The sequence below is a fragment of the Ammospiza caudacuta genome, chromosome 23 (genome assembly GCF_027887145.1).
Source record: "Ammospiza caudacuta isolate bAmmCau1 chromosome 23, bAmmCau1.pri, whole genome shotgun sequence".
NCBI classification, from domain to species: domain Eukaryota; kingdom Metazoa; phylum Chordata; class Aves; order Passeriformes; family Passerellidae; genus Ammospiza; species Ammospiza caudacuta.
The window spans coordinates 2,244,216-2,261,254 of NC_080615.1; the positions used below are offsets into that span (position 1 = coordinate 2,244,216).

Consider the following 17,039-nt stretch of genomic DNA (forward strand, 5'->3'; position numbering starts at 1 on the left):
TATCATCTTGAAGCGAGCCCATTAGAAAGGAAACAAGGAAAATCCTGTTTCCTAAAAAAAAAACAGCCTGAGGAATTCCAAGTCCAGTTTTATGAGCATCATGAGTCTCTGCTGTGCTATTGGATGAGCCACTTCACTCTGCTCTCCCAGTCCCTTATCTGCCAGCCTGTCCTGCTCTCCTGTCCCTTTTCCTTATCTCAGTAACCTCAGCCAGCTGCAGGGGCTTGGAGTGGGGCAGTTTGTGCTGCACCAACACCCAGTGTGGAAGGAATGATGGAATTTATGCCCTATAGGGAGAAATGGGGGAGGAATAGATGGGATTTCAACATTTCTACATAGTTCTTAATTTTTATTTGCCTCTCTCCAGGGCGTGCTTGGTCCTTTATTGACACATGATGAAAGTTCCATGTGAAGCTGAGGGCTCCACACTGACAGCAGTGAGCCCAGAGCTCTGTCAGCTGCACTACAGAGACACCCTGGAGGCCACTAAAAATGCAGGGGGAGGGACACTTTCCCCTCAAGTTTCTTTCAGTCTGAGTGACTCAAAGCCCAAGTCTCAAAGTGTTTAAAAATTCAGAGGAGTGCAGTTGAACACAGAGATTTTCTCTTGAAGAAAAAAAAAAAAAACCAGACTTTTCTTGGCTTTATTTTTAGCAACTGCCTGGCCTGAGACAGAATGAGCAGAGGTTTGGGTGTAAGGGAAAATTGTGAGGGAGCACATGTCCCTACTTCATTCCCACTATATCCCTACTACACAGTGCAAGCCCAGCTCGGATGAACTTTAAATAGATTATTGTTAATGTCAAAGCAGCAGTCAGAGCACACCTGAGTGGCTCTGTCCCTGTTCTGCCCCTGTTTTACCAGCTGGTGCTGCCTCAGAGGACAGAACAGTGCCAGGAGCTGCAGTGGATTTACCTGCTGGACAGAAGGAGCTGCTGGAGGAGCAGCCCTGACCTCGTGCCCAGCTCTAAAGCAGATGTTGGGGGTGAAATGCAGGGGAAAGGAGGGCTCTGAGAGCACAGAAAGGAGGCAGCCAGAGCTGTTAAATGTGGCTCTGTTTGCTGCAGCCCCTCAGTGCAGGAGGTTTTGTCTCTCCTTCTGCCCTTCCCACTGTTCTTTTAATCCAAACCTGTGGCTCGTCCATGCAGCCACGTTCTCCTGAAGAGCAGAGAGCCATTTGTGACACTCAGGGAGCTGGCACAGGGACAGGCTGGCAGAAACTTCTCCAAGGAGGAGCTGAACAGAGCCCAGTGAACAAACCCAATGTTCCTGCAGCAGCACAACGGGAAAGGAAAACCCCATTACAGGCTCCTGTCCCTACCCAAGAGTTACAGAGGACAGAATGGATTTTTGCTCTTTATCACCCTACTTGGGGGTGATAAATTCACCCAAATATTCACTGTATCAATTCAACTTCTCTGTGGAGGTAAGGGATGTGTTTCATCCTGTCCCTGCCCATGGCCATGGACTGAACCAGGTGATCCTTAAGGTCCCTTCCAACCATTCTGGAATTCTGTGATCACACCAATATTCACAACTTTTTCCTGACTGAGAGTCCAGTTTGTCAATAAAAATAAGAACGAGGAGCAGGGCTGGAGCTGCAGAGAAAAACCTAAAACACCTGACTGAAGGACCCACAAACATCTCCAAGGCCTGAAGGAGCCTCAAGAGGGTTATTAACTTTTAAACTCCAGGGTTTCTAAGTTTAGCTACGTGGTCAGAATTTCTACTAGATAAAAAAGAAAACTTGAAACAAAAAAGAAAATCAAACTAGTCCAAAATGAAAGTGTCAAAGAGATAAATTTTGTCTTCCTTGCTGGTTGAAATGAGCTACAGATCCATGGATGGGTTTGGAATACCTGAGTGCCCTTTACAGTAGTGAAATTCATTGTGAGAAGATTTGATCCTTTTGACTGTGAGCTCAGAGGAACTCAGAGGAAAACAGAGTCTCAGGCCTTGCTGTCTGTGTGAGATTCCAGACTGTTCACATCAGGAACAGAAAATGTGCCAGCAGTTCACCAGCTCAGCAAAACACCCGTGTGACAGTGACACCTTTGGTGCCACGGTGCTGGCTGGGCAAGCAGAGATGGCATTTCCAGCCTGGGTGGGGCTGCACAGTGAGAATTATTCCTTTTTTACTATGCTGTGAATGCAGAGTGGAGCAGAACATCTTTTGCCAAGGATATTATTTACAAGGTCTGGTTTTAACCCAATAAAACCCAGGACATTTATAAGCAAGACACTGACCTTCTTTGGTGGCAAGACGTGAGGAATCTGTGTGGGATGGAGTGTTGTAGACCAGCAGTGAGCTACCTGCAAGGCAAAGAAAGGGAGTTAGAGCAGTCTGGGCACGGGGAGCCATCAGGGCAAGTAGGAAATGTTGTTAATGGCATGAAAAAAAGCTAATTTTGCTGTTAATTAGGCACACACTTTCTGTGAAACTCATCTAAAAGCTTGGTAGCTGCAGGGCACATGTGCTGCTGCTTCCTCATTTGCAAAAAATAAAGATAGTTGTCTCCGTCACTGAATGCCTTGATGTCCCCCATTGAAAACTGATCTTAAGGGGTGAGGTTGTAGAGGTACAGGATCTATCCCAGCACAGCCTCCAGAAGTGCCTGTGGCACAGTTTGTGTGACAGGATAAGGAAGAAGCTTTTCTCTCTCTGGCTGTGATAGAGAAATTTTCTGTTTGAGGAACAGGCAGGAGAAAAGACACAAATTGCGCTGTCAGGACCTTTTTGGCCATTTTTAGAGTGTCACATGCTTGGTTTGGGGCCAGCAGCTGCACAGCTCTCACTGGGATTCCAGCATCTCCCTGCTCTGGGGAATCTGGGAGCAGCTCCCTTGCTTCAGAGAGGCCTTTCCAGCCCCACATGACACACAAGTACAGCACAGAAAGATCCTGTTGGAAGGGTCTCTGTTCTGCACAATCTGTGGGGGAAATGTTCCTTTCTAAGCATTTCCCTCTGGTTCTCCTGTAAACTCTCCTGGAAATGGAGGAGGAGATCCTGGGAGCCCAGGGAAGCCAGCATGAAATGCCCATTTCATGGCTGTCTGCTTAAGTGTGCTCACATCACCCCTGGGCTCACCCTCCTGCAGCCCTTGGAGCAGTGACAGCCCTGACAGGGCACAGGCTCCTGTTTGTGCTGAGGCTGTGGCTGGAGCAGCACCAGTGCTGCCCTGAGTGCTTTTACTCTCTGCAGATCCCCCCATGAAGGGGATCCTGCCCCTGAGCATCCCCTCAGCAGGGCAGGAACCCTCTCAGCAGCTGAGCAGGATTTGGGGCTGAGCCCTGCACAGGGTCCCAAATGACCCAGCTGCCCCTCAGTGCTCTCAGAGTGTCTGCCACAGACATCTTTTGTGAAAAATCCTTTCTTGGGATTTTTCTGTCTTCTGAGAAGCTGTGGCCTCAGCAACGAAGTGTAAACAATGGTTATCTGCTGCTGTGGAATGCAACAGGTGCATCTGTGATTGGTCTCCTGTGGATGTTTGGATTTACTGACCGCTCATGGCAGAGCTGCTCTTGCTCTCTGCAGAGACACAGACCTTTGTTATTCATTCCTTTTCTATTCTTAGCTTAGCTAGCTTCTGAGAACTTCTATTCTTTTTAGTATAGTTATAATATAGTATATATATCATAAAATAATAAATCAAGCCTTCTGACCATGGAATCAACATTCTCGCCTCTCTCTTCATCCTGAAACCCCTTGTAACCACCGTCACAAGTGTCTCTCCTGTGAGAGCTGAGGTTTGGGCAGGTCCCTGGCAGATCTGAGAGCTTTGCAGGTGCTGGGTGCTGCTGGCCCTGTGCTGCAGTGCATTTCTGTCCTCCCCAAGGCAAACAAAGCCAGAGGCTGCACAAGCCAGCAGGACACGCAGGCAGGAGGTGCTGGGAAGGAAACAAAGCTGCTCGCAGGGAGGGGAGGAGGGATGGTACCACATGCTGCACGTCAGGGGATGCTTCCAGAGAGCAGGATGGATGGTGAACGAGGAGGTAAAGAGTTCAGAGGGATCCCAAGGGCACCCTGGCTCTGAAAGCTGCCAATGGCCAAAGGGATTGGCTGGAATATTTAGAGAGATTGGCTGCTGGAGGAATTGAAAGAACTCTGTCCACGTAACTCATGTTTTCATCGGATGGTTTCTGGCTTTGGCATTTCTTTCTTGAATATCTGTGGGGAAACTCCTGTCCACCACTCTCTCCTTTTCAGGTTATTTAAAGCAGTCCTGAGTGCAACGCCCAGCCCAGCTTCCCCCTGCCAGACAGGGAAGTGCTGGGGAATTCAGAAACGTGGTTTTCTATGACTAAATGGGCTGCAAATGAGCGGCTGGGGCGGTGGGGGTGGGGTGATGAATAGCACTGAGCGAGCAGGATCAACCTACAGCTACTTTAGGGTAAAAAATGCAGCCCAAGCCACTGGAAAGGAGCGGCGCCTCCCCCGGTTTAATTGCTCAAAGTTCTCACCTTTGCCCGGCAGTCTGAGGTTTCTGGTGGGAACACCACAGAGAGGGAAATGTGTTTCCTATTAAGGGTTTCAATGGAGGAGGGAAAGGGAGAAAGGCAGAGACCCAGATCAGGACAGAGGGAAGCAGACAGACAGACAGACACAAGCCAGGCTGCTCCTCCCTCGCTCCTTCGGGGGCAGAGCTTTGGGTGATGAATTTTCATTTTTGTTCCATTCCCCTCGCTGGGTGAGCGACACCAAGGATGGATCAGCTCTCTGCTATGGTTAATGCAGTGAGGGCTGTTCTTCCATAATTCATGTTTAAACTCATTATTTTATGGCACCCCCCACCCTTCCCTTTCTTTGATTTCCCTTGCATTCATTACAAAAAGATGGAGAAGGACAGGAAAGCAGGAGAGTTTTTTCCCATAAACCCTTCCCTCTCACAAGGCAGCTTGTCCTTCAGAGGGGCAGGAATATCTTGGTTCCACAGTCTCAGGTTTATTAATTTGAAAGTCTTTTTTACCCTCACCTTCCCCAGGCCCTGCACGGCTCCTGCTGGAATCCAAGTCCTGCTGCACTTGGCAGGATGGTTTTGTTGGGCATTAACACATGGCTCAAAACCACTGAACAGTTTTCTACTTCTCACCACAGCCTCATTCTTTCCCCTTCAGGCTCTTCCCCTTTGTGCCACCACCAGGGAGGGAAAGGATGGAGGTGGCAGCTCAGCTTCTTTTGATTTTCATCCCAAAAACAGCATGGATGCATCCAAAACTCCCTTCCCCTGCCCAACAGCTGCCTGGAGAGAATTCACCAGGCAGAATGTGCTGCAGCAAGATCAGTCTGGAGCCCCAAAGTGTGTGGGGATGAGCAAAAGGAAGGCAAATCAAGGCATGGCTTGATGATTTTGGAGAGGGAACTAAAAGGAACATGCGAAGAAAGATGATTGTTTGAGGGGGTGGGCAGGGAGTTCCCTGAAAGAGTCACTGGGGGTGTTCTGGGAAGCTCCAAAGGATGGAGAGTGCTGCAGGACTGGGCTCTGCACTCTGAAATCTGAGGATCACAGAGGCTCTGGAGTTCCTGCCAGCTTCCATGGCTTGTGGCAACGGGAAACAACTGCACCATTCTGAGCCAGGCCTAAGCCAGAGACTAAAGGTGCTGTGGGATGAGTTTGGGTTACTCCTGACTGCATTGCACAGCTCACCTTGAACCTTCCACTGCTAAAACTGAGACTGAGCTTGTGTTGAGGTCATGCACATGTTGCTGGTTTATTTTTTCAGTCTGGACTCAGATGTGCCAAAATAATGTATTTCATAGGCAGCTTTAAGGAAGTTTTCATCCTGATTAGGAGTGTAAAATGCTGAGAACCTCCTGGGAAAGCTCATTTTCAGGGGCTCTCCTTGTTGGGTGAGCAAACAGCTAAGAAAGTTCAGATCAGCTTTGTTTCTTGGAAAACAAACCCCAAAGTTGAGGATTCATAAATCATCACATATCTAGCTTAACATCCCAAGACCACAAAAATCTTTAGAGAGCCTGGGCAGAGGCAATCCAGCCTGTAGGGCTGCACTGCCCCCAGTCCTCCTGTGCTGGTGGCCATCAGCAGTTCCCTACCCTGAGCAGGGAATGTCTGTGGGACAAACACCCTTCCAAAAGGGGAAAACTTGTGAAAATGAAAGCCCAAATCTCCATGGCACTGAGCTCCAGGCTCAGCGCTGAACATCCACTGGAAGCTGGTCTGGAAAAGCCATCAGCTTCTCTGGAAGGGGTTTCTGCATGAAGGAGACACCCAGCACTGCCCAGAGCAGCCTGTCCTCGGGCTGGGAACAGCTGCAGGGAAGCAGGAATGCTCTGCCCAGCTCCAGCAGGCAGGAGCTGCTCTGAGGAGCACATCTGGGATCAGCACACACACATCCATCCTCCTAAAGTGGCATGGACTGGCACTGAATTCCCTGTGAAACAGGAGACAGCAGTCTGCCTGAGTCCAGCAAAGCTCCTCGGGTTTTGCAGTGGCTTAAAAGCACAGAAATCACTGCAGGCACTGCCCTGGCAGGACAGGATGTTCTGATGATCATTATTGCAGCAGGGCTGCAGTGCTGGGCACAGGCAGCACTGTGAGGCGCAGCCCCTGCTCCACAGACACCATCCTGTGGTGGTGAGGAATGCCATGGCTGACTGTCACAATTAAAAGGCAAATGTTAAGTATATGCTAAAAGAAGTTTTATAGATGTATGGTTATGTTTTACCCCCCTTGCATTGTTACCAGTGGGTGGTCTGGGTTTGGGACATTTGGGAGGGTTGGCTTGTTAATATGGTAACAGCTGACCTCCAATGTGTAAGAGAGGATCTCCTCGAGGTGTCAGGAAGTGATCTCCACCACTGGACAGTGAAGAAGGAGTTGATGGACAAGATTTTGGGAGGGGCTAAAGGGTTAAAAGGTGGACCATCCATTGTATGGATGAGCACATGGTGAAAAATCCTCTGCTCCTGGCATGGTAATATTTCCTCTATTCAGTCTTCTGTTGTATTGTTTTTATAAGGTTTTAACAAACCTTCTAAACTTTTGGAAGCAAGTATCATTCCTCACAATCCCAATGGAGGGTCCCAAGGAGAAGGCAGGATGGCTGTGCCACCTTACAGACAGCAAAACCTCCTCACGTCAGGTATTTAAAGGCAAGGTGTGACCCAGGGACTGCTGTCCTGAATGTGCCCTGGGGAAGCTGCTCCTGAGCTAATGAGCAACAGCAGGTGGTAAAAGTGGTCACTGAACCCAGGCTTTGGGGCTCATGCCATGAGATCAACCATGCAATTCCCCTGATGCTGCCTTTGGTCAGCCCAAACAACAGACACAAACACTGGGGATGATCCTGGAGATGCCACCTGGAGAATTCCACTCTGCCAAGCTTTCCAAATCCAGCCTGCTCGTGTGCTTTGAACCCATCCAACTCCTTCTCTCTGACAATTCTCAAACCTTATCAATAACACAGCTCAAGTGTCTCACTTGGGTGTTTATCTTGTGGGAATTGAGAAGCGTTTCCGGTTCCAAAGTGCCCGATTTCCCCACCCCAAGCAGCAGGTTTGGCCTGCACAAAACTGCCTTCCCATTTCCCAGGAAACTGTCCAATTCCACAGGCAATCCTGGAAAGCTTCCTGTGGACTAGCAGCCCTTTTCTGATGAAACAGAATGAAATTTGCCCGTGATTTTGGATGGGAAATTATTTTATTGTCCAGTCACAACTGTTCAAATCCAACAGTTTGGTTTTTTTGTTGTGAATCATTTCCTTGGCTCAACTTCTCAAGAAAAATAAAGGTGGGGCTTCCAGAGGCACCCATCTGTGATCTAACTGTTGTGCCACTGGAATCTGTGAAACTCCCACTGATTTTGGGCAGGGAGAGATCAACTTTGAAGAAACACCCTAAATTCTGTATCTGCTTCACTGGCTAGAGGAGACATCTTCAGCTGCCTTTTCATCACAATTGGATTTTCTAGTGGAGAAAATACACTTTTGCCTTTCTCTCCCCGCCCTTCCACCTTGATTTAGGGCACCTTCTCCTGATTTTTGAGTGCTTAAATAATGATAGTCCTAGAAAAGCTGTTTCACTGGGAAAAACAGCAGAGCATGTGGGGCTCAGCTCCAGTTCTCTGCCTCATCAGAGCATGATTACCCTCAGTACACTTTTGTGGGGAAGGGAAATGCTTTTAGCTCCATTTACAGGTGAAGAGGAGACATTTGGAAGCTGTGGGTGTGATCATGATTGCACAGAAGTCTTGGGAAAGCTGAAATCTAAGACTACCAGCATCAGGTGCATGTGCCATCCCTAAGGTGATCATTCTTGTTTGGGTGCTGGGATAACACTTTTCCAGATTGCTCACAGCTCCTGGGTTTGGGGCTTAATAGAGCAAAAAGGGGGATTGGATCCATCCCATGCTCAGTGTGGGGCAGAAAGGAGCAATAAAGAGCTTCCATAACCTTTTTCTCACAGTCCTGGGTCATTTGCACAACATCTGTGCCAGCACATTCACATATGGGGAATCACTCTTGGGTTTTGAACTCTCTCCAACAAACCTGGGCCTGCAGGAGCACAGGAAAGCCCCAGCCTGGCCAGTTGTGGGTCCTGTTCATGGGGAGGGCACAGCCCTCTGACTGCAGAGCTATGGAATTGTTTGCCTGAGACAAATCAGTTAATGTCAGGCTTAATCTCCATGGCAAATTGTATATTTTTATCACATAGCCACAGATGTTGTTATCTGTGAGACTTATCTAATCTCCTCCAGAGCCCTGCTCAGTTCTTCACCACCCTGATAGCACCAGTAGCTCCATCTGGGTTCATCTGAACTTTCCAAGTCCATTTTACTCCTTTTACTCCATGTTTCCCTGCTTGTTCTCTCTGCTTGCCTTTCTCTGCTCATTTCCCTGGGAGGGAGGAGGAGCCCTGGGAGTTCACCCAGGGCAGGGGCTGGGGTGGGCAGGGCAATACTCACTTTCCCTGAGGTAACTGAGGTGAGACAGCAGAACTTCTGTGTTGTAGGGGGAGGTGGTGCGCAGGAAGTCGTCCTTGTTCATTTTGCAGAGCTCCTTGCCATCCATGTTCTGGAAGATGGTGGTGTCGATCTCCATCAAGCCGTACTCCTTGATTGCCCACTCCAGCCACTGGCGCACGTGCTCCTGGGTCCAGAGGGTGGGATCTGCCAGGGGAGAGCACAGGATGGGCACACACACACCTCAGAGTGCCTGCAGCCCTGCCACAGCACCAGACACCGTGTCACAGGCAGAGATATTGAATTTACTGACCCCTTTGCCGGGATGAACAGGCAGGAGCAGGGCTCAGCATGGACAGCCTGGCCTGGTCACTGCTGCCCAAAGCTCCCTCCTCTGCTTGGAACAGCCCTGGTGACATTTGAGTTTTCTCTGCTTGGAACAGCCCTGGTGACATTTGAGTTTTCTCTGGAAAAAAGCTTCCTGAAGGACGCTGAGCCCTTTGAGAGGGAGCTCCTGTCCCAGTGTGGCTCTGCAAGGCTGGGCAGGGACATCAGGGCTGTGTGAGTCCCACCAGGGGCATTAGGGAGCCCACAGCTGGCACGAGAAACCCTGAGCATGGGGTTGTCATGGTCAGCAAAGGGACTCAGAAAGGAAAATAAAAAAAAAAAAAGTTTTAAAAAAATTTAAAATAAAATAAAAACCAAAATAAAATCAAATAATAAATAATAAATAATTAATATAAGAAATAATGCCCCCGAAATAAAATACAATAAAATAAATTAAATATTAAATAATAAAATAAAACCCAAAATTAAATTAAATTAGATTAAATTTAAAATGAAAAATTAAATAAAACCAAAATAAAATCAAATAATAAAAAAATAAACCCCAAAATAAAATAAAAAACCAAAAACTAAACTAAACTAAAATATAATATAATAAAATAAACCCTAAAATAAAATTAAATTAAATTAAATTTTAAAAATAAAAAATGAAATAAAACCAAAATAAACTAAAATAATAAAATACAATAAAATACAATAAAACACAATAAAATACAATAAAATAAAATAAAATAAAATAAAATAAAATAAAATAAAAAATAAAATAAAATAAAATAAAATAAAATATAAAATAAAATAAAATAAAATAAAATAAAATAAAATAAAATAAAATAGTGTGGCTAGAGCAGAGCAGCTTGCCCTGGGTGTGAGTGGGAGTCGTTCACCCCGGGCAGGAGCAGTCCTGGCTCCTCTGTCCCTGTAAGCAGCCAGCTGTGCAAGGCTGCTGCAGTTTGTCTGTCTGTCTGTCTGTCCCAGCAGAGCTCCAGCTGTGGGATGGTTATTGCTGCTGCTGACGTAGGAGCTGCTCCAGCCCGGCTGGAGCTCAGCCCCGTGGAGATGAGTGGTTCAAAACAGCAACGAGCCTTTGAATTCTGCAAAGGGCATTAGATCAGAGGGCCCAGCAAGAGCTGGTGCCACAGAGCTTGACAGCCTTTGCAGAGCATATCAGCATTCTCAGATGTTTCCTGTGCTGCTGCTCCCCACGGATCTGCTTTCCAAGCTGGAGCTGCACATTCATGTTGTGCTGCAGCTGCTCAGCATTGCAGAGGAGCTCAGGCTCTGGAGATGTCTGATGTGTCATGAACAGCTGGCCCAGCTCTGAGACAGACCTCAGACACTCAGATCCCAGGGAGCTGAGAACATGGATCAGGAGCATGCCCAGGGCTCTGGGGGTGCTCTGGGCAGAACAAGAAATGCCTGTGCCTGGATTTAGGGGTGTGAAGCAACGCCTCAGCCCAGGGATGGACACTGGGTGCCCAGACTGAGGGCAGCCCTGGGCACAAAAGGTCAGGAGGTGCCCACACCTGGCATTCCTGGGCACCTGAGCCCTGCAATAACAGCACCAAGCAGGGAGCTGAGACCAAGGGAACTGAAATGTAACTGAGACCTTTCCCCACTGAATCCCCAGAAAACCTGGGCTGCTAAAAGCTGAATTCAGAACAAGGAATTTACAGCCCCACACCTTTGCAAGTCTGCTCTGAGAAGGACAGATGGATTTTCTTCAGGTTTTGGCAATAGTTAATTGAAATTCTGCTTTCTAAGCACTGGCTAAATGCTGCAAATTTTACAATGCAAGTATTCAAGGGAGGATTTTTTTTTTTAATTGAAAGACTTATTTGTTTTGAGTTTTGAAAACAACCCAACATCTAGAGGGCATAGTGAATTTGTGGCCTCCCTTTAAACACTGTAAAAGACATTGAATGGTGTCTGAAAATGCCTTCTTGAAACATGGCTTAGAGCTCATTATTACTACTATTGTAAGCCTAATGTGACATTATTCTTGCTTATCTTCGCCTTAATGCGCTATAAATCTCCATTCTGGATTAAATTAAAATATCCAAATGCCTTTCTTGGATGACTTGGCCTCCTCTCCTGCAGCCAGAGATCTGGGATGATGTTCATAATTGTCTTCCAAAATCTGGTAAATCTCTGCTCTTTCACAAGGATCTCAAGGGTTTGATTTGTGAATGGTCATAACGGGGGGGGGGGGGGGGGGGGAAGTCCTTTTCTTCACTTTCCTTCAAAGAGGAGATTCCAAATTTTCTCTTCTACTGGGGCACTGAAAGTAATTTCCCCTCTTTCAACAATGCTAAACTTCAACTCACCCTTGTTTTTTTTCAAACATACAGGATAAATACTGCCCCTGGAACATCTTTCATTCCACAGGGACTGGTTGGTGCCAGCTGCACCTTTCCAGGCAGGGTGACACTGGACACGACTGTGCTGCTGTCCCCAAGCAGCTCAGCCAGTTCCTCAAACATCACTCTGAATGGGATTTAGAGGTTTGCCATCAATCCTTTATTGGCTTCTCCTCACTGCATTCAGTTCAAGCCTTTCCATTTCATCCTAAATGGCAAACAAATGCTTGGGAACTGTCATCTGCTCGTGGTCAAGCCACGCTCAGAGAAAGGAGCTGAATTCCACGAGTGCGTTTCCTCCTGCCAGCACTGTCTGCCTGCCCTCCTGCCCCGCTGAGAGCCTCAGAGCTGGGCCACTTCTGGGATGTCACTGGGCCAGCACTTGGCTCCTTTGCTGGAAACTTCCTGGCCCTGGCTGTTTATAAACTTCACAGGGAAACTGCTCCTCACTCCAGGTTCAGGCTTCCCCCACAGCAGCTCTCACTCCTGAGCATCCAAATGCATCCAGAGCATCCTGCCAGCTCCAGGCAGCAGATGTGGATACCAAACACAAACAAAGCTGGACAGGAATGTTTCTGTGTGACAATTTTTGGAAGGATAACACAGTTACTGCTAAATAGAATTTTTCTGGGTTTCTACTGCTTACAAAAAAAATGGAAACAAAATAGCTCATTTTGAATCAATCAGCGTGACTTGAAAGTGCAGCTGGATCCTGAGAGCACCAGGGGAATCATATTTCCTTATTTTTTGCGTGGTTTGTAAGAGAGAAAATTCCTCATGGAGCAGATAAACAAACCAAACAAAAATCTCCTGCAGGCAGAGCAGGCACAGCTGCCCAGGCCGTGGCAGTACCTGCAGGGACGATGACCCTCCTCTCGTTGGTGGTCATGTTGGGGGGAGGCCCGTTCTTCTCGTCCATGTAGGTGCTGTAGCTCATGGGGCTGGACTCGCTCCCTGCTCCCACCAGCTTGCCACACTTGCTCACGCTGCAGTCCACGGGGGACTCCCTGCAAGGCAAAGCAAAGCTGGGTCAGCATCAGAGCCCCTCCATCCCTGCACACAGGAGGGGCTGGCCCACGGGGGACACTCAGCTGTCCCTCTCCCTTATGGAGAGGCCATTCCTGACCTGTTACTGGGTGTCAGAAGGGGTCTGTGGGGCACGCAGGGGATCTCTGATAATGCAGCTGGAATCTCCAACAGAATGACTCCAGACAAGGCCACGTGTGCAGCAGCTCTGAAATACCAACACTCCCAAACCAGGTAAGGAGCCAGTGCCCAGGACAGCAGTCTGTGGGTTACATCCAACTCCCTCATCCCTGGATGCTCAGTGCACTCCAGCTGTCCTGCAGGCAGGGTGGCTGCTCCTGGGAGCCCTGTGGCTGTTCCACCCTCTGTGGTGCTCAAACACCCCTCAGGCTGTGCCACCCTCTGTGGGGCTAAAACAGCCCTCAGGCTGTGCCACCCTCTGTGGGGCTAAAACAGCCCTGGTGCTGCACTGGAGCCTGGCAGTGGCACACAGGTGCTCTGCTCATCTGGCCTGAGGTGTTTCTGCAGAGCTCACAGGACACAGGAACAGCCCTTTCATTAACAGAGAACCCAGAACACCCACCCAAAGGGACAGGGCTGTCCCCAGAGAACACCCAATGGCAGCACAGTCTGGTCTATCCAGGGCTGAATAGGATGGAGCTTGTCTGTTCTTGGAGCCTCCAGAGCTGCAGGAGCATTTGGATAACACTCAGGGACAGGGTGGGATTGCTGGGTGTCCTGTGCAGGGACAGGAGATGGACTCGGTGATCCTGTGGGTCCCTTCCAACACAGCCTGTTCAATTATTCTATTGTTCAATTATTCAATTGTTCTGTTATTCTATTATTCTCTGATTAATAGTGCCACAGTTCACTACCTGGTGAGGAAATCTGGGAATCTTGGATGCTCCAGGCACGAGTCAGGAACTTCAGGCCCCAGTACGGGTGTGAAAAGGGCTCTGGCGCCAGCTTAACCCCTGAGGTGCTGGAGTGATGAGGAGGGGACACCCAGCAGCTCAGGTGGCTCCATCCTAAGGCCTGGCCTGCTGCAGAGCCTTGGGAAGGCTCTGGGAGAACTGACAGTCTCCAAAGCCTGAGAGGGAGCAGGGATTGGCTTTTCTCCAGCTGCAGGAGCAGCTCCTGCCTTTCATCCCTTCAAAGCCCAGCCCCAAGCCTGCCAGGCACACACAGCACATCCCACCTTGAGGGGCTTCCAGGGAAGGGCACATTGTCCTCACCTTCCCAAGGGGGGAATTAGTGCACAACCTCTGCACAGAGCAAGCCCAGGCTTTAATCCCAGAGCCATTTCCAGGGCAGTTTAGGCCATGCTCTGATCCCAGAGCTGTCCTCCTCCTCTGGCAGAAGCCAGGAGCTTCTGGAGGGACCCATTCCCTGCAGGGTAAGCACGGTGACAGTGCACAAATCCCACCCTCTGAGCTCAGCTGGCACGAGTTCCAAGCAGGACACTAAACAAATTTGTCTCTTAACCTGAGCTGGGGGGAGGGAGCAGTGCCTGAAATTCAGTTATCATGGCTGGGAGATAAATGCTCCACCGAGATATTCCAAGGCAGACGGTAATTTTTTCCTCATGTCTGACGCAGGGAATGTTTCTGGAAAATGGAAATAAGATGTATAACTTACACATGTTCAAATTTAAGGGTTTACTAGTTCGCCTACTGTTTTTCCAGGCAGGGAACCAAAATCCGCCTTCAGAGAGGCAACTGCAGAAGGCTCCATGGCCCCGGGGCAGCCGGGGAGGCTGAGGAGCTGCGAGGACACGGGGACACAAGGACACAAGGACACGGGGCTTTCACAGGGTGAATGAGCAGCGCTGGGTCCCCGGGGCACAGCTCCTGCCAGGTGGGAAAGTGCCTGAGCTGGCAGGGACAGCCCCGGGGCAGCAGCGGGGAGCTGGGTGGGCACCGAGCCGAGTGCTTGGGCACAGAGCTGGGTGGGCACAGAGCCGAGTGCTTGGGCACAGAGCTGGGCGGGCATAGAGCTGAGTGCTTGGGCACAGAGCTGAGTGCTTGGGCACAGAGTGCTTGGGCACAGAGCTGAGTGCTTGGGCACAGAGCTGAGTGCTGCTGGGCACAGAGTGCTACTTGGGCACCGAGCTGAGACCTGCTGGGCACAGAGCTGAGACCTGCTGGGCACAGAGTGCTGCTGGGCACAGAGTGCTGCTGGGCATGGCCTGGGCATGGCCTGGGCTGAGGAGGCCCAGGGAGGTATCTGAGATCCAGGTGTGACACTGCTCCATGTGTGACAGTGTGATCCAGGAGTGACAGCATGGTGTGGGTATGACAGTCATCCAGGTGTGACACTGCTCCAGGTGTGACAGAATGATCCTGGGTGTGACACGATGATCTGGGTGTAATGATCCAGGTGTGACACTGTGAGCCAGGTGTGACACCATGCTCAGGGGTGTGACCCTGTGCTCCCGGGGCTCATGCTGTCCTCCAGCGTGTCACATTGTCCTCCAGGGTGTGACAGCATGATCCAGGAGTGACAGAGTGATCCAGGTGTGACCCTGTGCTCCAGGGGCTCATGCTGTCCTCCAGCGTGTCACATTGTCCTCCAGGGTGTGACAGCATGATCCAGGAGTGACAGAGTGATCCAGGTGTGACCCTGTGCTCCAGGGGCTCATGCTGTCCTCCAGCGTGTCACATTGTCCTCCAGGGTGTGACACTGTGCTCCAAGGAGTCATACCCTGCTCCAGGGTGTCAGACTGTGCTCAAGGGTGTCACATGATGCTCCAGGGCATCACACAGTGCCCCAGGGTGTGACACTGTGCTCCAGGCTGTCACAGCATGCTCCAGGGTGTGACAGTGTGCCCCAGAGTGTCAGAGCCCGCTCCAGGCTGTCATACTGTACTCCAGGCTGTCACAGCATGCTCCAGAGTGTGACACTCGGAGTGCTCCATGGTCTCACGTGGTCTCACACTTTGCTTCATGGTGTGACACTGTGCCCTGGGGTGTCACACTGTGCTCAAGGGGCTCAGACTGTTGTGCTCATAGGTCACTGTCCCTGCTGAGTGACCAGCCTCCTCTCCTGCCCTGCCTGGGGTCCAGAGTTCTCTCTCCCATCCTGCTCTGCAGTAAAATTTCCCTGGAAAATGCCCCTGCAGATGGGACAGGCACTATTTGTGATCAAACAATTCTATATATTTCACTCATACAGCTCCATGGGGAACTGTTCCAGCACAGACCCCACCTGCAGTGCTGGGTCCAGCTCTGGGGCCCCCAACACAAGAAGGATGTGGAGCTGCTGGGGCAAATCCAGAGAAGAACATGGAAATGCTCCAGGGCTGGAGCCCCTCTGCTCTGGAGCCAGGCTGGGAGAGCTGGGGGTGCTCACCTGGAGAGGAGAAGGCTCCAGGGAGAGCTCAGAGCCCCTGCCAGGGCCTGAAGGGGCTCCAGGAGAGCTGGAGAGGGACTGGGGAAAGGGATGGAGGGACAGGACACAGGGAATGGCTCCCACTGCCAGAGGGCAGGGCTGGATGGGATATTGGGAATTGGGAATTGTTCCCTGTGAGGGTGGGCAGGCCCTGGCACAGGGTGCCCAGAGCAGCTGGGGCTGCCCCTGGATCCCTGGCAGTGCCCAAGGCCAGGCTGGACAGGGCTGGGAGCACCCTGGGACAGGGGAAGGTGTCCCTGCCATGGCAGGGGTTTGGATTAGGATGGTGTCTAAGGTCCCTTCCAGCCCAAACCTGTCAGGATTCTGTGACTCTGGGACATCCAGACTCTTGGATACCAACACCTTGTAAAGAGCCTCTCCATGTTTCTGCTGGCATGGAATGAGCACAGGGACAGAGCAGAGTCCTTGGCTGGCTGAGCTCCCTCTCACATTGTGCACAGTGACCCTCACAGCGAAGCAACCAAAATAACCCCGGGGCTGTGAGGTCCCTTCAGGTTTTTGGGATGATTTTTCACATAACAGAATCTGCTCTCCAGACTCTGCCCATCCCTTGCTCTGTCTCAGCAGCCCAACCTGGACAGCCAAGTTGCAGAAACCTCTGGCAGAAAGGTCTGAAGGGACTTTAAGGGACTGAGGTGCCCCTGCTGGGCACTGTGGGCAGAGGAGCCACTCCATGAATCCTGCAGGACACTGAATGTGCTCCAGGTGCCTGGCAGGGTCATGTCCCTGTGTCTGCAGAGCTGCCTCCCTTCCCTCTGGGCAAGTTTTGGGGATGGTGCACCCAGAGCTGACCCTGTAGGACACACATAACTGGGCACAGCATCACCCAACTGGGCAGGAGATCAAACTGTCCCTGAGAAAGCACCGTGGAGTCTTCAGTGACAGCAAGGGAGATCCTTAACTTTGTGTCCTCTGGAACTCAGCATTTCCTACCAAGCACAGGCTTTTCCTGGGAACTGAGAAGCTCTGCCAGCCTGAGTCC

General features: G+C 50.2%; 1 protein-coding gene across 2 annotated transcripts in view; it reads right to left on the bottom strand.

The window, feature by feature from the left end:
• Nucleotides 1-17,039, bottom strand: part of FLI1 (Fli-1 proto-oncogene, ETS transcription factor) — a 92,574-nt gene that overhangs the window by 19,132 nt on the left and 56,403 nt on the right. For both annotated transcript variants that reach the window (XM_058819023.1, XM_058819024.1), the window contains 3 exons: nt 12,473-12,627; nt 8,922-9,125; nt 2,248-2,313 (listed from right to left, as the gene is read on the bottom strand). In XM_058819023.1, coding sequence (XP_058675006.1) covers nt 2,248-2,313; nt 8,922-9,125; nt 12,473-12,627 — 425 coding nt within the window. The remainder of the gene's footprint in view (nt 1-2,247; nt 2,314-8,921; nt 9,126-12,472; nt 12,628-17,039) is intronic.